The 12,150-nt window shown below is 37.9% G+C and overlaps 1 protein-coding gene across 8 annotated transcripts in view; it reads right to left on the bottom strand.

The window, feature by feature from the left end:
• Positions 1–699: 699 nt before the first annotated feature.
• ATM (Serine/Threonine-kinase ATM-like protein) overlaps positions 700–12,150 on the bottom strand; it is a 427,822-nt gene continuing 416,371 nt past the window's right edge. For 5 of the 8 annotated variants that reach the window (XM_089822957.1, XM_089822958.1, XM_089822960.1 and 2 more), the window contains 9 exons: positions 5,531–5,610; positions 5,358–5,436; positions 3,732–3,778; positions 3,547–3,646; positions 2,182–2,313; positions 1,834–1,968; positions 1,670–1,735; positions 1,388–1,531; positions 700–1,275 (listed from right to left, as the gene is read on the bottom strand). In XM_089822957.1, the coding sequence (XP_089679083.1) occupies positions 1,198–1,275; positions 1,388–1,531; positions 1,670–1,735; positions 1,834–1,968; positions 2,182–2,313; positions 3,547–3,646; positions 3,732–3,778; positions 5,358–5,436; positions 5,531–5,610 (861 nt within the window). In that variant the 3' untranslated portion in view covers positions 700–1,197. Of the gene's footprint in view, positions 1,276–1,387; positions 1,532–1,669; positions 1,736–1,833; positions 1,969–2,181; positions 2,314–3,546; positions 3,647–3,731; positions 3,779–5,353; positions 5,437–5,530; positions 5,611–5,804; positions 6,002–12,150 lie in introns of those variants that run through there. The other 3 variants (XR_016362919.1, XR_016362920.1, XR_016362921.1) reach the window with 2 other exon arrangements.

Genomic DNA, 12,150 nt, shown 5'->3' with positions numbered 1-12,150 from the left:
AAAAAAACTTTTTCATAGACTTTAATGAAAAATCAATATTTATCCAACCAATTACAAGCAAAAGCAACCTTAATGAGAGCATACATTTAAATATTTTTAAAACAACAAATGAAATATTTTCATTTTCATTAGGGTTTAGAGTAGAGTTCATTTCCAACTATAATACTTGCCTTAATAATGAACATCACTAATTTTTTAATAAAACAAAGCCTTTACAAAAGTTTAGAGGGCATGTTCAATGAGTCTTATTAATATAATTTAAACAAAATATAAACACAATAACTTATGAGATATCATTGAATTTGTCTATTACTCTTTGCAATAAAAAGGGAGAGCATATTTATCAAATGGAATGAAAATAATTTGTTGAACTATTTCTTTGATTTATACACTTCTTTCCTTTAATTTTTACTTGTTTGATCTACCCAGGTTCTAATAGTTGAGGGATTTATTTGGACTGAGCCTTCATTCATTTTGAAATTTAAGAGTTAATATTTAAGTTTCTTAAATATGATTTATGCAGAAATTAGTCCTAAACCTTAACAATTCTGTCTTATAAGGACTTCAATATCTAGTAGTTTGTGCATAACTGGAAAGAGAGTGAATTACTCGTATTGATTTATTTAAGGTTCTCTCTTTATGTAGTCAGTATTAGTAGTTTGTGCCAAACTTGAAAGAGATATCAATGACTCGTACTGATTTATTTAAGGTTTTCTCTTTATGTAGTGAGTATTGAAGCACAAACGTATTTGACATTTATGAATGAATGTCAGATTTTAATACAGTCCACGAGGCATAACAGCCTATGGGACCCACAGGCAACAAGCAAAACAAGCAAGTGAAAACCAAATGAAGCAGGTCTCCACCACCTAGACCATCCTCTCTTTTTGCAGCTTGGATCTTCTGCTGTTTATCGTGGTTAGGAAATCTGCTACCTTTGTGATCTTTTCTTCAAACAAATTTCTAAAGGTGTTCACATTTAGAGCATCAACATAAATCTCCCGAGAATAAAAACAAGCTTTGAAGATAACAAAATTTCATTAAAAAATTGTCAACTACATCCCGCTTCATCTGCTTCAGAGACTCCATTATATTTAACCACCACTTTTACTCAAAATTTACATTTCAATAGAAAACCGCTGTACACTGGTGGCATATCAACAATATCATTAATAAATATTTTTTACTGTTACAACGTCATAGCCAAGCAGCCCACCCTGGAAACATCTGGCACAGACGTTCTGAATCCATAGCATACTGAATCAACTGCTGAACCTGAAAATTGGGATGAAGCTAGGCTCAAATTGACAGTAAGAGAAAGAAATCAACTTGCAGCTTGAACTTTTTAGATAATTTATAGCTATCACTGTGTACATGCATGACTTACCTGCCCTTGTATGCTTCTCATTTCCCCTTCCTCATAACCGTCAAGCTTTTGTTTGACACGCATCAGTGCACGGGCTGCATCTTTGTTCCCTTCAGTTTCATCATCAGGACTCTCCACATCTGAACTATAATCATCATCACTTTCCTGTTACAGTTGTCAAAGAACAGGTTCTAATCATTGAAATCTGTTGGTGGTATAACATGTGCATAAAAAAATGAGAGGATTTTAAAAAAATGTCTACTGTTGTTTTACGTCCTAATTAAACTTTTTATTGTGATCCACCTTCTGTCGTTGCAGTGCTTTCAGAGGTGACAGAGCCCATTTGTAAAGAGGGTCATGTATGAATACCTGCAAGAAGTTTGTCCCCCTAAAAAATGAGTATTTAAATCGTATCTTTTAAGCTGCATGATTGAGTTTGAAAAAAGAAAAAAAGTACACATCAATACTTCGATGATGGTTAGTAAAGCTTCTTTATTCGTTCTCATCACAGATAATGTTTCCTCACAACATCTTCTAAACACGCCCTCCACCCCAGTGACTCCCATACCGTCAACAATGTCACTTGTCAACCTAAAAGGAACCTGTTACAGACAATAATTTCCAAATAAAAATCCACTTTCAAAATTAAATTGTTTTTCCTTCAATACTTGATTTGTGGTTTTTTGGTAAATCCTATCCATAATACAGATATACTAAGTACAGATGATTTTGATTGATGAAACATGTGACAAAAATGTTAGAAAAATACACGATACAATACAATGTAATTGACCCAAACCTATCAAGCAACAGACCTGCTCAGGGGTCTTGAGTGTTAAACCCTGCTCGAAGGCCACACCCAGGTCAATGTGAACAACTTCTGCAGTTGCTTGATCAATAAGAATGTTCATTGAGTGCCTGTCACCAAGGCCCACAATGTAGCCAACCTGTATATATAAAACAATCAACTCTCAATGAGCAAAGCCATATCAACATTAATATTAGTTTAGATGCTATACAATTTGAAGAAACTGCATCTCACTTCACGGATATTTCAAGAAAAAATTCATCAGCTACAATATTCCTTCTCCAAACTTGCCTATAGCTATCTCCTATCATAATTCTCCCATTTCTTTTCCTCAAATATTTTATTACTTCTTCTCACCTTGCTGACGAATCTTCGTTATCAATTCAGAGACACAATAGACTCTTTATAATACACAAAAATATACCACAGAGACACTATAAAACCCACTCATTGGTAACCAATATAACTAACAGATGTCCTCACATTCAAGTCTATATGCTCCTCCACAACAGGGATCTGTAGCTTATCGGACAGTGTGAATGTTAAATCCCTCCAATAAGAGGCATATTAATGTCATAAATTGTATAATTCAACTCTGCCATGATACCGATACATAAATCACACAATAGTTCATTACAATGGTGAACAGAGAATACCGTGTACTAATGTAGGTCAGTAAGCCAGCATGGTGATCCATTGCAAAGCCTTTCAAAGTGTTACTATTCTAAAAGAGCATCATAGACTATATTGGTAACAAGGGTTTGAGTACTTGTTCTGGTGACTTGATGAACGAACTTAAAGAGTCGACTTGGTTGGGTGAATTGATGAAAGCATTTAAAGAGTTGACTTGGTGAGAGTACTTGGTGGGGTAACCTGATGAACGAACTTAAAGGGTTGACTTGGCGGGGTGACTTGATGAACGGACTTAAAGGGTTGACTTGGCAGGGTGACTTGATGAACGGACCTAAAGAGTTTCCATAATCTACACTCATGAAAAAGATTCTTTCTGAAATGGCTGATCAATTATTAAAGATAAAGTGAACTTCTGAAGCTACATGTTCCTCAGAGAGATATACAGGATAGGAAGTCCAAGACAACATGGTGAAAGAAAAATAAAATAAGAGAACATAGAAAGTGTTAGTAGTCGTGACCCCTGCTTTGCAGTGGACCAAGCAAAGTTTTGGAAAATGATCATGTTGTATAAACCAGTAGTAATATAAGGTATGTTGGATCATAGTATTGTCTGCTATGATTATGTTGATCATAATATTGTATGCTATTCTTGCTCTGCTATTTTCTGCTTCATGAACTTGGATTGTATTGATTGAATTTATATTAGGAATTACAGCAGATGAGAAAATGCATCAGTTACCATGGAGCTAGCTGCGACACTCCTTGAATAAGCCAATCTCTTCTCAAACCAGTCGGCTGGTCTAGAAAATCTTTCCAAGAAGAAATGGTGCATAACTGGCCTGCTTATACCATCCAGTTGCTAGAAAATTTTACATTCTGTATTTGTCTAGTAATAGAGAAACTTTAATAGAGCATGCAACGCACCTGAAATTTTTACAAATGGTCTGAAAAGCTTTTCGTTTATCCTTTTCCTACAGCCAATTCAGCAAGGATATCAGAATGTAGAATTTACATTGAATTTGAGTCAAGCTTACAAGCTACAAAATATCTACCTTTTGAAATCCATAAACCTATAATCACATCCAGAAAATATCTGGCTGCATGCCTGAAGTTATTGAGAAAAATTAAAGTAAAATAAATGTTTTACTTTGAGTTCAATATCATGGATCAGATTCTCCGCCAATGATATGATAAGCAAAAGGAAATGCAATGCAATAAGATGAATATGACAGATATAATATTATTTCAAGTTGCCTCTTTTCAAGAGATAATGGTGTGACCAGAAAGTGGAAACTATTCCCTTTATTCCCTTTCCTGTAAAATGCAGGTATAGATAGAGGCTAATATAAAATCCTTTGCCAAATGATATGTACTTAAATCCACAAACTATTTCTGAATACTAAGCATTGACGATGATTTATCTTTCCCTTAAAAAATGCTTTAAATATGTACAAAATGTAAGTTATCTGATACTTTATCGGGATTAAACTAAGTTGCCGGTTCGGATTGTACGGGTGCAGGTTCGAGATTCTGGTTTGAAATTCGTCTAAATTGTTTTGGGCTTGGGCTCAGATTCATTTTGGGTCCATCCGTACAAAAACATACGTTTTTACAAATATGTATGTGTGTGTATATATATGCAACAAAAAATAAATCCATACTTGAATCTGCTAATAGTAAAGGAACATAGCAAAATACACCACCAAATCTATGTTTCAGTTCAATAGGACATTAATTGCATCATCTAGCCATACATACAACTTGATACACTTGCTTGGTCACCTGCATGGAAAATCTTTCCATATCAAGGGGACAGTTTGAGAATGAAAGGAACTATCAAAAGATAAGTGCAGTTATCTGAATTTTAATTGTGTATTGGTTAGAGCATTTCTAACCAGGCTATATCAAAAGTTGAGATAAAAATTTGAAGTCCCTGATTCAAAGATATCATATCTTTTTAAAGACATTCCTCTATAATCATCAATTTAGATGTCACCTATTGTCAATTTGGATTTCCTTTATAAGCACATTTTCACTTTCATACACAAATGCATAAATGACAAATAAAGAACTTCTTTGGTCTTTTTAGTGGTCACAATAGGGTTGGAAGGACAAAAAAACACTTTAAAAAGTCTTAAAAAATGTTCCGAGACCAAATTCAGCCCAGATCTAGATAGAAAATTCTTCAAAATCCGCTGTGAATTCTGCCCGGGTCCCTATGACAGAATTTGCAGCAAATTCGTAGCTCTGGAAGAGAATCTGTGGAGAGAATTTGACAAGAACCAGACTTTGTACAGAATTGAACCAGACTTTGAGGGTTGCCGGAGAGAATCTGGTAACTTAGGGATTAAACCATGTAGTTTCGAGTCAATTTTAATTGTGCCATATATTGTATTTCAAAGCTCAAGTTTTCAAAGCAAATTATGAACTTTGTCATTGTGAGTGAACATCAATCAAAAGAATAATGTGAATTTTGTCAGTGCAAGTAAAAAAAATCAATGAAGAGAATAAAATATTTCATAGTTGGAACATATGTATTCCATATATTACCATCATCATGTGGTCTCGACATGTAAGAAATGGCCAGTCAGTTTTCCGATACCGCCCATGTGCTCCTCCATTACGAGTACTGTGAATAGAACAAATTTTCAGAAAATAAATTGATCTTTATAGTCTATAACTGACAGTAAATGATGTAATTAAAAAAAAAAGGGACTGGATACCTTCCAATAAGATATTCTCCAAGTGGAACTGTACCATCAACCCACTCAAGCACCCCAGCACTTGGAGTAAATGGGACTACCTGCTCCACAGAATGTGTAATTGTACATGTCACTATCAAATTAAATTTCAGCTGTGTCATCAGACAGATCCAATCATATGCCCATGAACATTGAGATTATAATTATTCTTGTTATTTTTAAGATCCAGAGGAATCAAGAATATAACAGAAGATCTAGGAATGCATACTAAGAAACTACTGTAATCAACACCTACAAAATGTTCTATCCTTGGCCATGATGAAATCACATTGTCCCTTCAGATGTACTAATTTTCTTGGGCATCTGGCTTCATAAAACTGATGCATAATTTATACATCGGCTCAAAAGTATCTTGCAGCTTGATAAATCTGCACCCTGTCCATATAATCCAACAGCAGGTCTTTTGTACATTTTTCCACAACGGAGAGCAGCCTGGTCGAACAGAGAAATTTGATATCATAAATTATAACTCATTTGCATAGAATCATATTTACACATTAGTTGCAGGGACATTAAATCATTGTTTATTGATCTCTTTTCCTGAAGCAGCTCGCAAAAGGTCAAATCTGACTAGAATTATCAATTTTTGGGCAGAGAACTGCCATATAAGAAGGCTGACATCAAACACCCAAAAGTGAAGTAATTTGATCTTCGTTGGGGGTTCTTACAATAAGACTCTCCTAGATGAGGAAGAGTCTTCGAGTGTAGAAAGAAAGACTCTCCTAGATGAGGAAGAATCTTCAAGGGTAGAAAGAAAGACTCTCCTAGATGAGGAAGGATCTTTGAGGGTAGAAAGACTCTCCTAGATGAGGAAGAATCTTTGAGGGTAGAAGAAAGACTCTACTATTTGCTTTAAGCATGCAGAGTCTATCTGAGGAGTTATGAAAACATATAAACAGGGTGGAATAATATCCAACCCAAGCTTTATCTAGGGTTATGTTTGAGGAAATATATGAAACCATCAAATGTTGGTTAAGAAACCACCAAAACCACCTAAAATGAAGCATCAAATCTCTAATTAAAAGTTTGACACTCAAATCCCAAGATGTATCCACAGGGTAGAAAAAGCATATTCCTCCAACTTACCATAAGTTCATCATAACCTATTCACCAACTTGAGTGTCTAATTTTGACTCCATTATCTCCATTCAAAGATGTTTTATAATGTATCATGACGCATGTCATAAATTGGTCAACAAGTCTAACTCTTTATATCTATTTAAGGCGTTCTAAATGATTTTAGATTTTCAATGTTGGAGGCCCAACTTCTTGAGGCAATAATGTTTGATTGGGACAAATATTAGACACATTTTATCTTGTAACATTAGAAAGATATATGTGTTAAGCATTTGACAGCCAGCTTGAATGTTACACAATATTTATTTTGGAAAAAAAAAATCCCTAACAACCCCAACATTAAGTTTTACTATTTTATATCCCAAAAATTGTGTTTTTAACAGTAGGAGCAATTTTTAACACCTTTCATAACATGATTATAAAGGTTTCTCATTCTTGAAGTTATTTAATATAGACTCCAACAAAAGAGATTGACATACTCAATCCATAAATTAGGATAACACTCATTAGCATAAGTGTTCAACTTGTGTTGGCTTGATAGACAAGGATGTTTACTCTCTATGGTGAGTGCTTTAACTTACATAGCGAACAAGAATATAACAATGAACATATCCAATACAGTAATTCATGAATATCATATCAATATGGCAATAAGATTTAGCTTTATTACCAACATGTAATGTGTACAATCATTGTGTTTCAGTTCTTGATACAAGCAAGAAATATATATAGCACTTAACAGTTGATTAAGAGTGCCAACCACCAACTAACAATGACCTGAGAACTATAATCCATTACATTGCCATTTATTAAACAAAACATTGTTTATTCTTATCGATATGGGTGCGCCAAAAAACTGTTGATGAAGGAGCCACAGATCTTGCTTTGCTACCTCCTGCTTCTTGTGTGCTACCCTCACCATCTGCACAACCTCCATCAAAACCTTGATACTCTTGAGTTATCCAACCACTACTGCCAAATGTTCCCATCTCTGAATTGTACCTCTTTCCTTGCTCTAGCTGCCCTCTCCTAATCCAACTGTTCTCTACTCCCTCTTGGGTGTGGTCAATCTCTGCTGCTACACCAACTCCTCCCAAACAACTGTTGCCTTCTCTATTTTTCCCTTCTCCCCTAGTGGTTCAAGAGGCCTTTCTTCATTCCTGTCATGCTCCATTGCCTTCTAAGTATGCAATTCCATCTCTGTATAATTTGTTCTTCCTTCTCCTTGCTGCAACTCATCCATCAGATGAGTGCCTTCCACTGTATGCGGTGATGGAGATGGAGCTATGCTTGGTGCCTGTACTATTCTGCACTTGATTTTGTTCTTAAAATGTTGTATGTTTAGTATCTGAACATTAAATCAAACAGTTGCCACCCCAAAACACCGTATGACCCCTTTAACCAAGCTATTCAATTAATTCCAAATCACTGTTTAAGTTTAAATAGAAGATGATACTTCAGCAATAAACTGAGCAATCCAACCTATTAGAAAGTCTCATACCGAATTTGAAAACCAAGACTAAATCAAACTACACACAGCGAGACATTAAATGTTTCCTTGTATTTTGAAACAGGTAGTATGCAGAGACATCATTTTGCATTATATCTCCACATACAACAATTGGCACCCATAAATTAAATCGCAAGTCTATTAATCAATGAAAAGTAGAGATATATAGCAACAGACCCGTCGTTGTAACGTGGTTGGAAAACATTGGAGGTAACCCACGTTCAAACGTCTTGACTGGAACTTTAACCATAAACCCGAACACAGTATTGAAGCAGCAGCAAAACTCCTGTAACGCGGGTGCGGGATAGACCAATAAGCTCGCAGTCTGCTCCGACTTCTTGAGAATACCACAATCGACTAACTCCAGATTGTGCAATATTGGTGTCAGCTGTAGACATCCAGGCGGCAGATTCAGGATGTAATCACGTTGGGAAGGCCTACCACGGTTACCAACCGCCCGACTGGAGTTTCATTAGCACTACATAAACCCGTATGACCCCTGCGGCTGTTCAAATACGCCGTTCTCCTTCACAAACTCGGGATACTATCACCCGTGTATCACAGTTTCTTTCCAACCACTGTAATATTCTGCACTTGCCAGTCAACACTTCTTTGCCGAATCTGCCCATCCGCACTTAGCTGCAATTTGGGGAAGCCTGGGTTTTCGTCCAGCTCCTAAATTTACCAGACTTGAGGGTTTTCGTCCTCAGAGTCACAATCCAGTCACATTAAAGCAACCAGTAGTTTATCTGAATGTTTAATATCATTCTTCATGGTGACAATCCCAATGTAGGCTCTCCTTTTTATAACCTCGAAGTGAGGGAAAGACGTTGGCATGAGGAATGTGGGATAAAACCACATTTTCGTCCTGTAGTGCCTTTAAGACATTTTATAAAGTGTATAGCTTATAATATTGAAATGACTTAACTTTTTCCTCTCAGTTTAATGAAGTTCTGAAGTGAGGTCGCTTTAACTCCTGTTGTGACTGGTAAACATCCTGTCAAATAATATTTAATCCATCCGGATGTGGAGATAGATTAAATTATGCCCATCTATTTAGCACTGAGAAGGGGACATGACAGTCCTCCCTTCCCGGGATTGCTTGCCCTCAAGCAATCTCAATGATGGATGCTGTAATATAGACTCACCTTCCCATGTGGCGTCTTCATAAGGCAAATCTTTCCAACGGACCAAATATTCCCTGATGATTCGGTTGCGCAACTTCCTCTCTCTGGTTTCAATCACTTCTTCCGGTACCAGAATAAGCTTACCCTCTTCATCAAGCGGGGGTAGAATCTCAGAAGGTACAATTTGCTGACCCACAGCTTTCTTGAGGCACGAGACATGAAAAACATTGTGAATCCGGCTGTCACCTGGCAGCTCCAGCTCATAAGCGACTTCTCCTACTCTCTTGGTGATAGTGTATGGTCCATAAAATCTGGGCTTAAGCTTCTCGGACCCACTCTTCTTCAAGGAGCTCTGTCTGTAAGGCTACAGTCGTAGAAAAACTCTATCCCCAACCTCGAAACTCCTTTCGGTGCGATGCCGGTCAGCGTACAATTTTTGCTGATTCTGCGCCTGCTGAATATTATCTCTGAGAGCTCGGAGGATGTCTTGCTGCTCCTCAATCCAATCCCTGGCTAATGGTGCTCTGCTATCTGATAATGCCAAATCAATGAAAGAGAGAGGCTCATAACCATAGAGAGCACGGAAAGGGGTCATCCGAATAGACATATGATAAGTGGAGTTATAACAGTATTCCCCCAAATACAACCACTTGACCCACGCTCTCTGCTGTCCTGCAATGTAGTTCCCCAAGTAACCTTCCACCCACTTGTTCACTATCTCGGTCTGGCCATCAGTCTGTGGATGATAACTTGTGCTCGGAGTCAATTCTGTACCAGTCAATCTAAAAATCTCCTGCCAAAAAGTGCTGAGAAATCTACTGTCCCTGTCACTCACAATGGTTTTGGGTAATCCATGGAGTCTAAAAATCTCTCGGAAAAACAATTCAGCCACCTGAGAAGCTGACCAATCTGCTGATATCGCAAAAAAAGTGCATATTTGGTCAACCTGTCCACAACTACGAAGATGCAATCCCTACCTTGGACCCTCGGCAACCCGGTGATGAAATCCATAGAAATGCTTTCCCATCTTTGGGCTGGAATGGGAAGAGGCTGAAGTAATCCAGCAGGAAATCCCTGTTCTGACTTGTTCTGCTGACAAGTCTGGCACTCTCTAACATACTGAAGAATATCATCCTTGAGCCCTTTCCAAGAGAATCTCTCTCTAATTTGCCTGTAGGTTTTGAGAAATCCTGGGTGCCCTGCCGTGGGTGCATCATGGAAAGTGCGCATAATATCCTCCTTTAATTTAGAATCAGGTACTAGGTAGACCCTATTCTTATAGTAAATGATATCGTTCAGCACCTTGTACCTCTCATCCTGAAGTATGCCATCCATAATCTGACAAGCGTGTACATTTTTGGAATACTCCACTAGAAGTTGTGATTTTCAGTCCGCTGAAATTTCAGAAATGATGTAACAATCCCGCGCTGGTGGTCTACGAGAAAGGGCGTCAGCAACAGTATTATTTTTCCCTTTGACATATTCAATGTCAAAATCATACACTTGTATCTTGCTGACCCATTTCTGTTGTCTTTCATTTAATTCTTTCTGTTCAAGGAAGTAACGCAGGCTGTTATGATCAGTTTTGACTGTAAATTTGCTCCCCACCAAATATTGTCTAAATTTTGCCAATGCATGCATTATGGCTAGCATCTCCTTATCATATGTGGAATACAATATCTCGCTGCCCCGAAGTTTCCTGCTCTCATAGGCAATGGGGTGCCGGTCCTGCATCAAAACTGCTCCTATTCCGCTTCCCGACGCATCACACTCTAGAACAAAGGGCTTAGAGAAATCCGGAAGTGCTAGCACTGGGCATGAACTCATCACCTGTTTCAGCCTATCAAATGCTGTCATGGCCTCCTCTGTCCAAGAAAAAGCCCCTTTGCGTGTCAAATCCGTAAGGGGTGCAGCAACCTGTGAAAAACCCTTGGCAAACCGCCTATAATAGGAGCAAAGACCAAGGAAACCACGTAATTCTGATACATCCTTCGGTGGTGGCCAATCCAATATCGCTCGAATCTTCTCCTGGTGCACCTTAACCCCCTCAGTTCCAATCACATGACCCAAGTAAAGAATCTCAGTCAATCCAAATTCGCACTTAGATTCCTTCGCAAATAAAAAGTTCTCGTCTAAGATGCTAAGAATCTCATCCAAATGTTGAACGTGTTCCTCCCAAGTTCTGCTGTAAACCAATATGTCATCAAAGAATACTAGAACACACTTCCTTAGCTGTTTCTTAAAAATATGGTTCATGCAAGACTGGAAGGTCGCTGGTGCGTTAGTGAGCCCAAAAGGCATCACCAAGAACTCATAATGTTCGTAATGGCATCTGAACGCTGTCTTATGCACATCTTCTTTCCGGACCCGAATCTGATGGTACCCTGAGCGTAGATCTATCTTGGAAAAATAAACTGCCCCATGAAGCTCATCTAACAACTCATCAATACAGGGAATCGGATACCTGTTTTTGATAGTCCTCTTGTTCAGGGCTCAGTAATCTATGCACATCCGAAGGGTGCCATCCTTCTTTTTGACCAACACTACTGAAGATGCAAAGGGACTAGAGCTGGGTCTGATATGCCCCATATCCAATAGCTCCTTTATCGTCTTCTCTATTTCCTCTTTGTAATGCCTAGGGTGACGATAAGGCGTAGTAATAACAGGTTTAGCTCCCTCCTCAAGCTCAATAATATGCTCAAATCCCCTATCTGGAGGAATCCCAGGAGGAATATCCTCGAAAACTCTCCTGTGCTTGTCTATAACTGTTTGGATGTCGCAGTGATATCGCTGTCCTGTGCCCTGAATCTCCTTGGACGAGATAAAACACTGAGTAGCCCACTCTATATCCTCATGTCTCAATATAG

The sequence above is a fragment of the Cupressus sempervirens genome, chromosome 3 (genome assembly GCF_028749045.1).
Source record: "Cupressus sempervirens isolate cs-2001-9-10 chromosome 3, ASM2874904v1, whole genome shotgun sequence".
Taxonomy (NCBI): Eukaryota; Viridiplantae; Streptophyta; class Pinopsida; order Cupressales; family Cupressaceae; genus Cupressus; species Cupressus sempervirens.
Note: the sequence above shows the minus strand (reverse complement) of the source record. Positions and strands in the feature narration are given on the sequence as shown.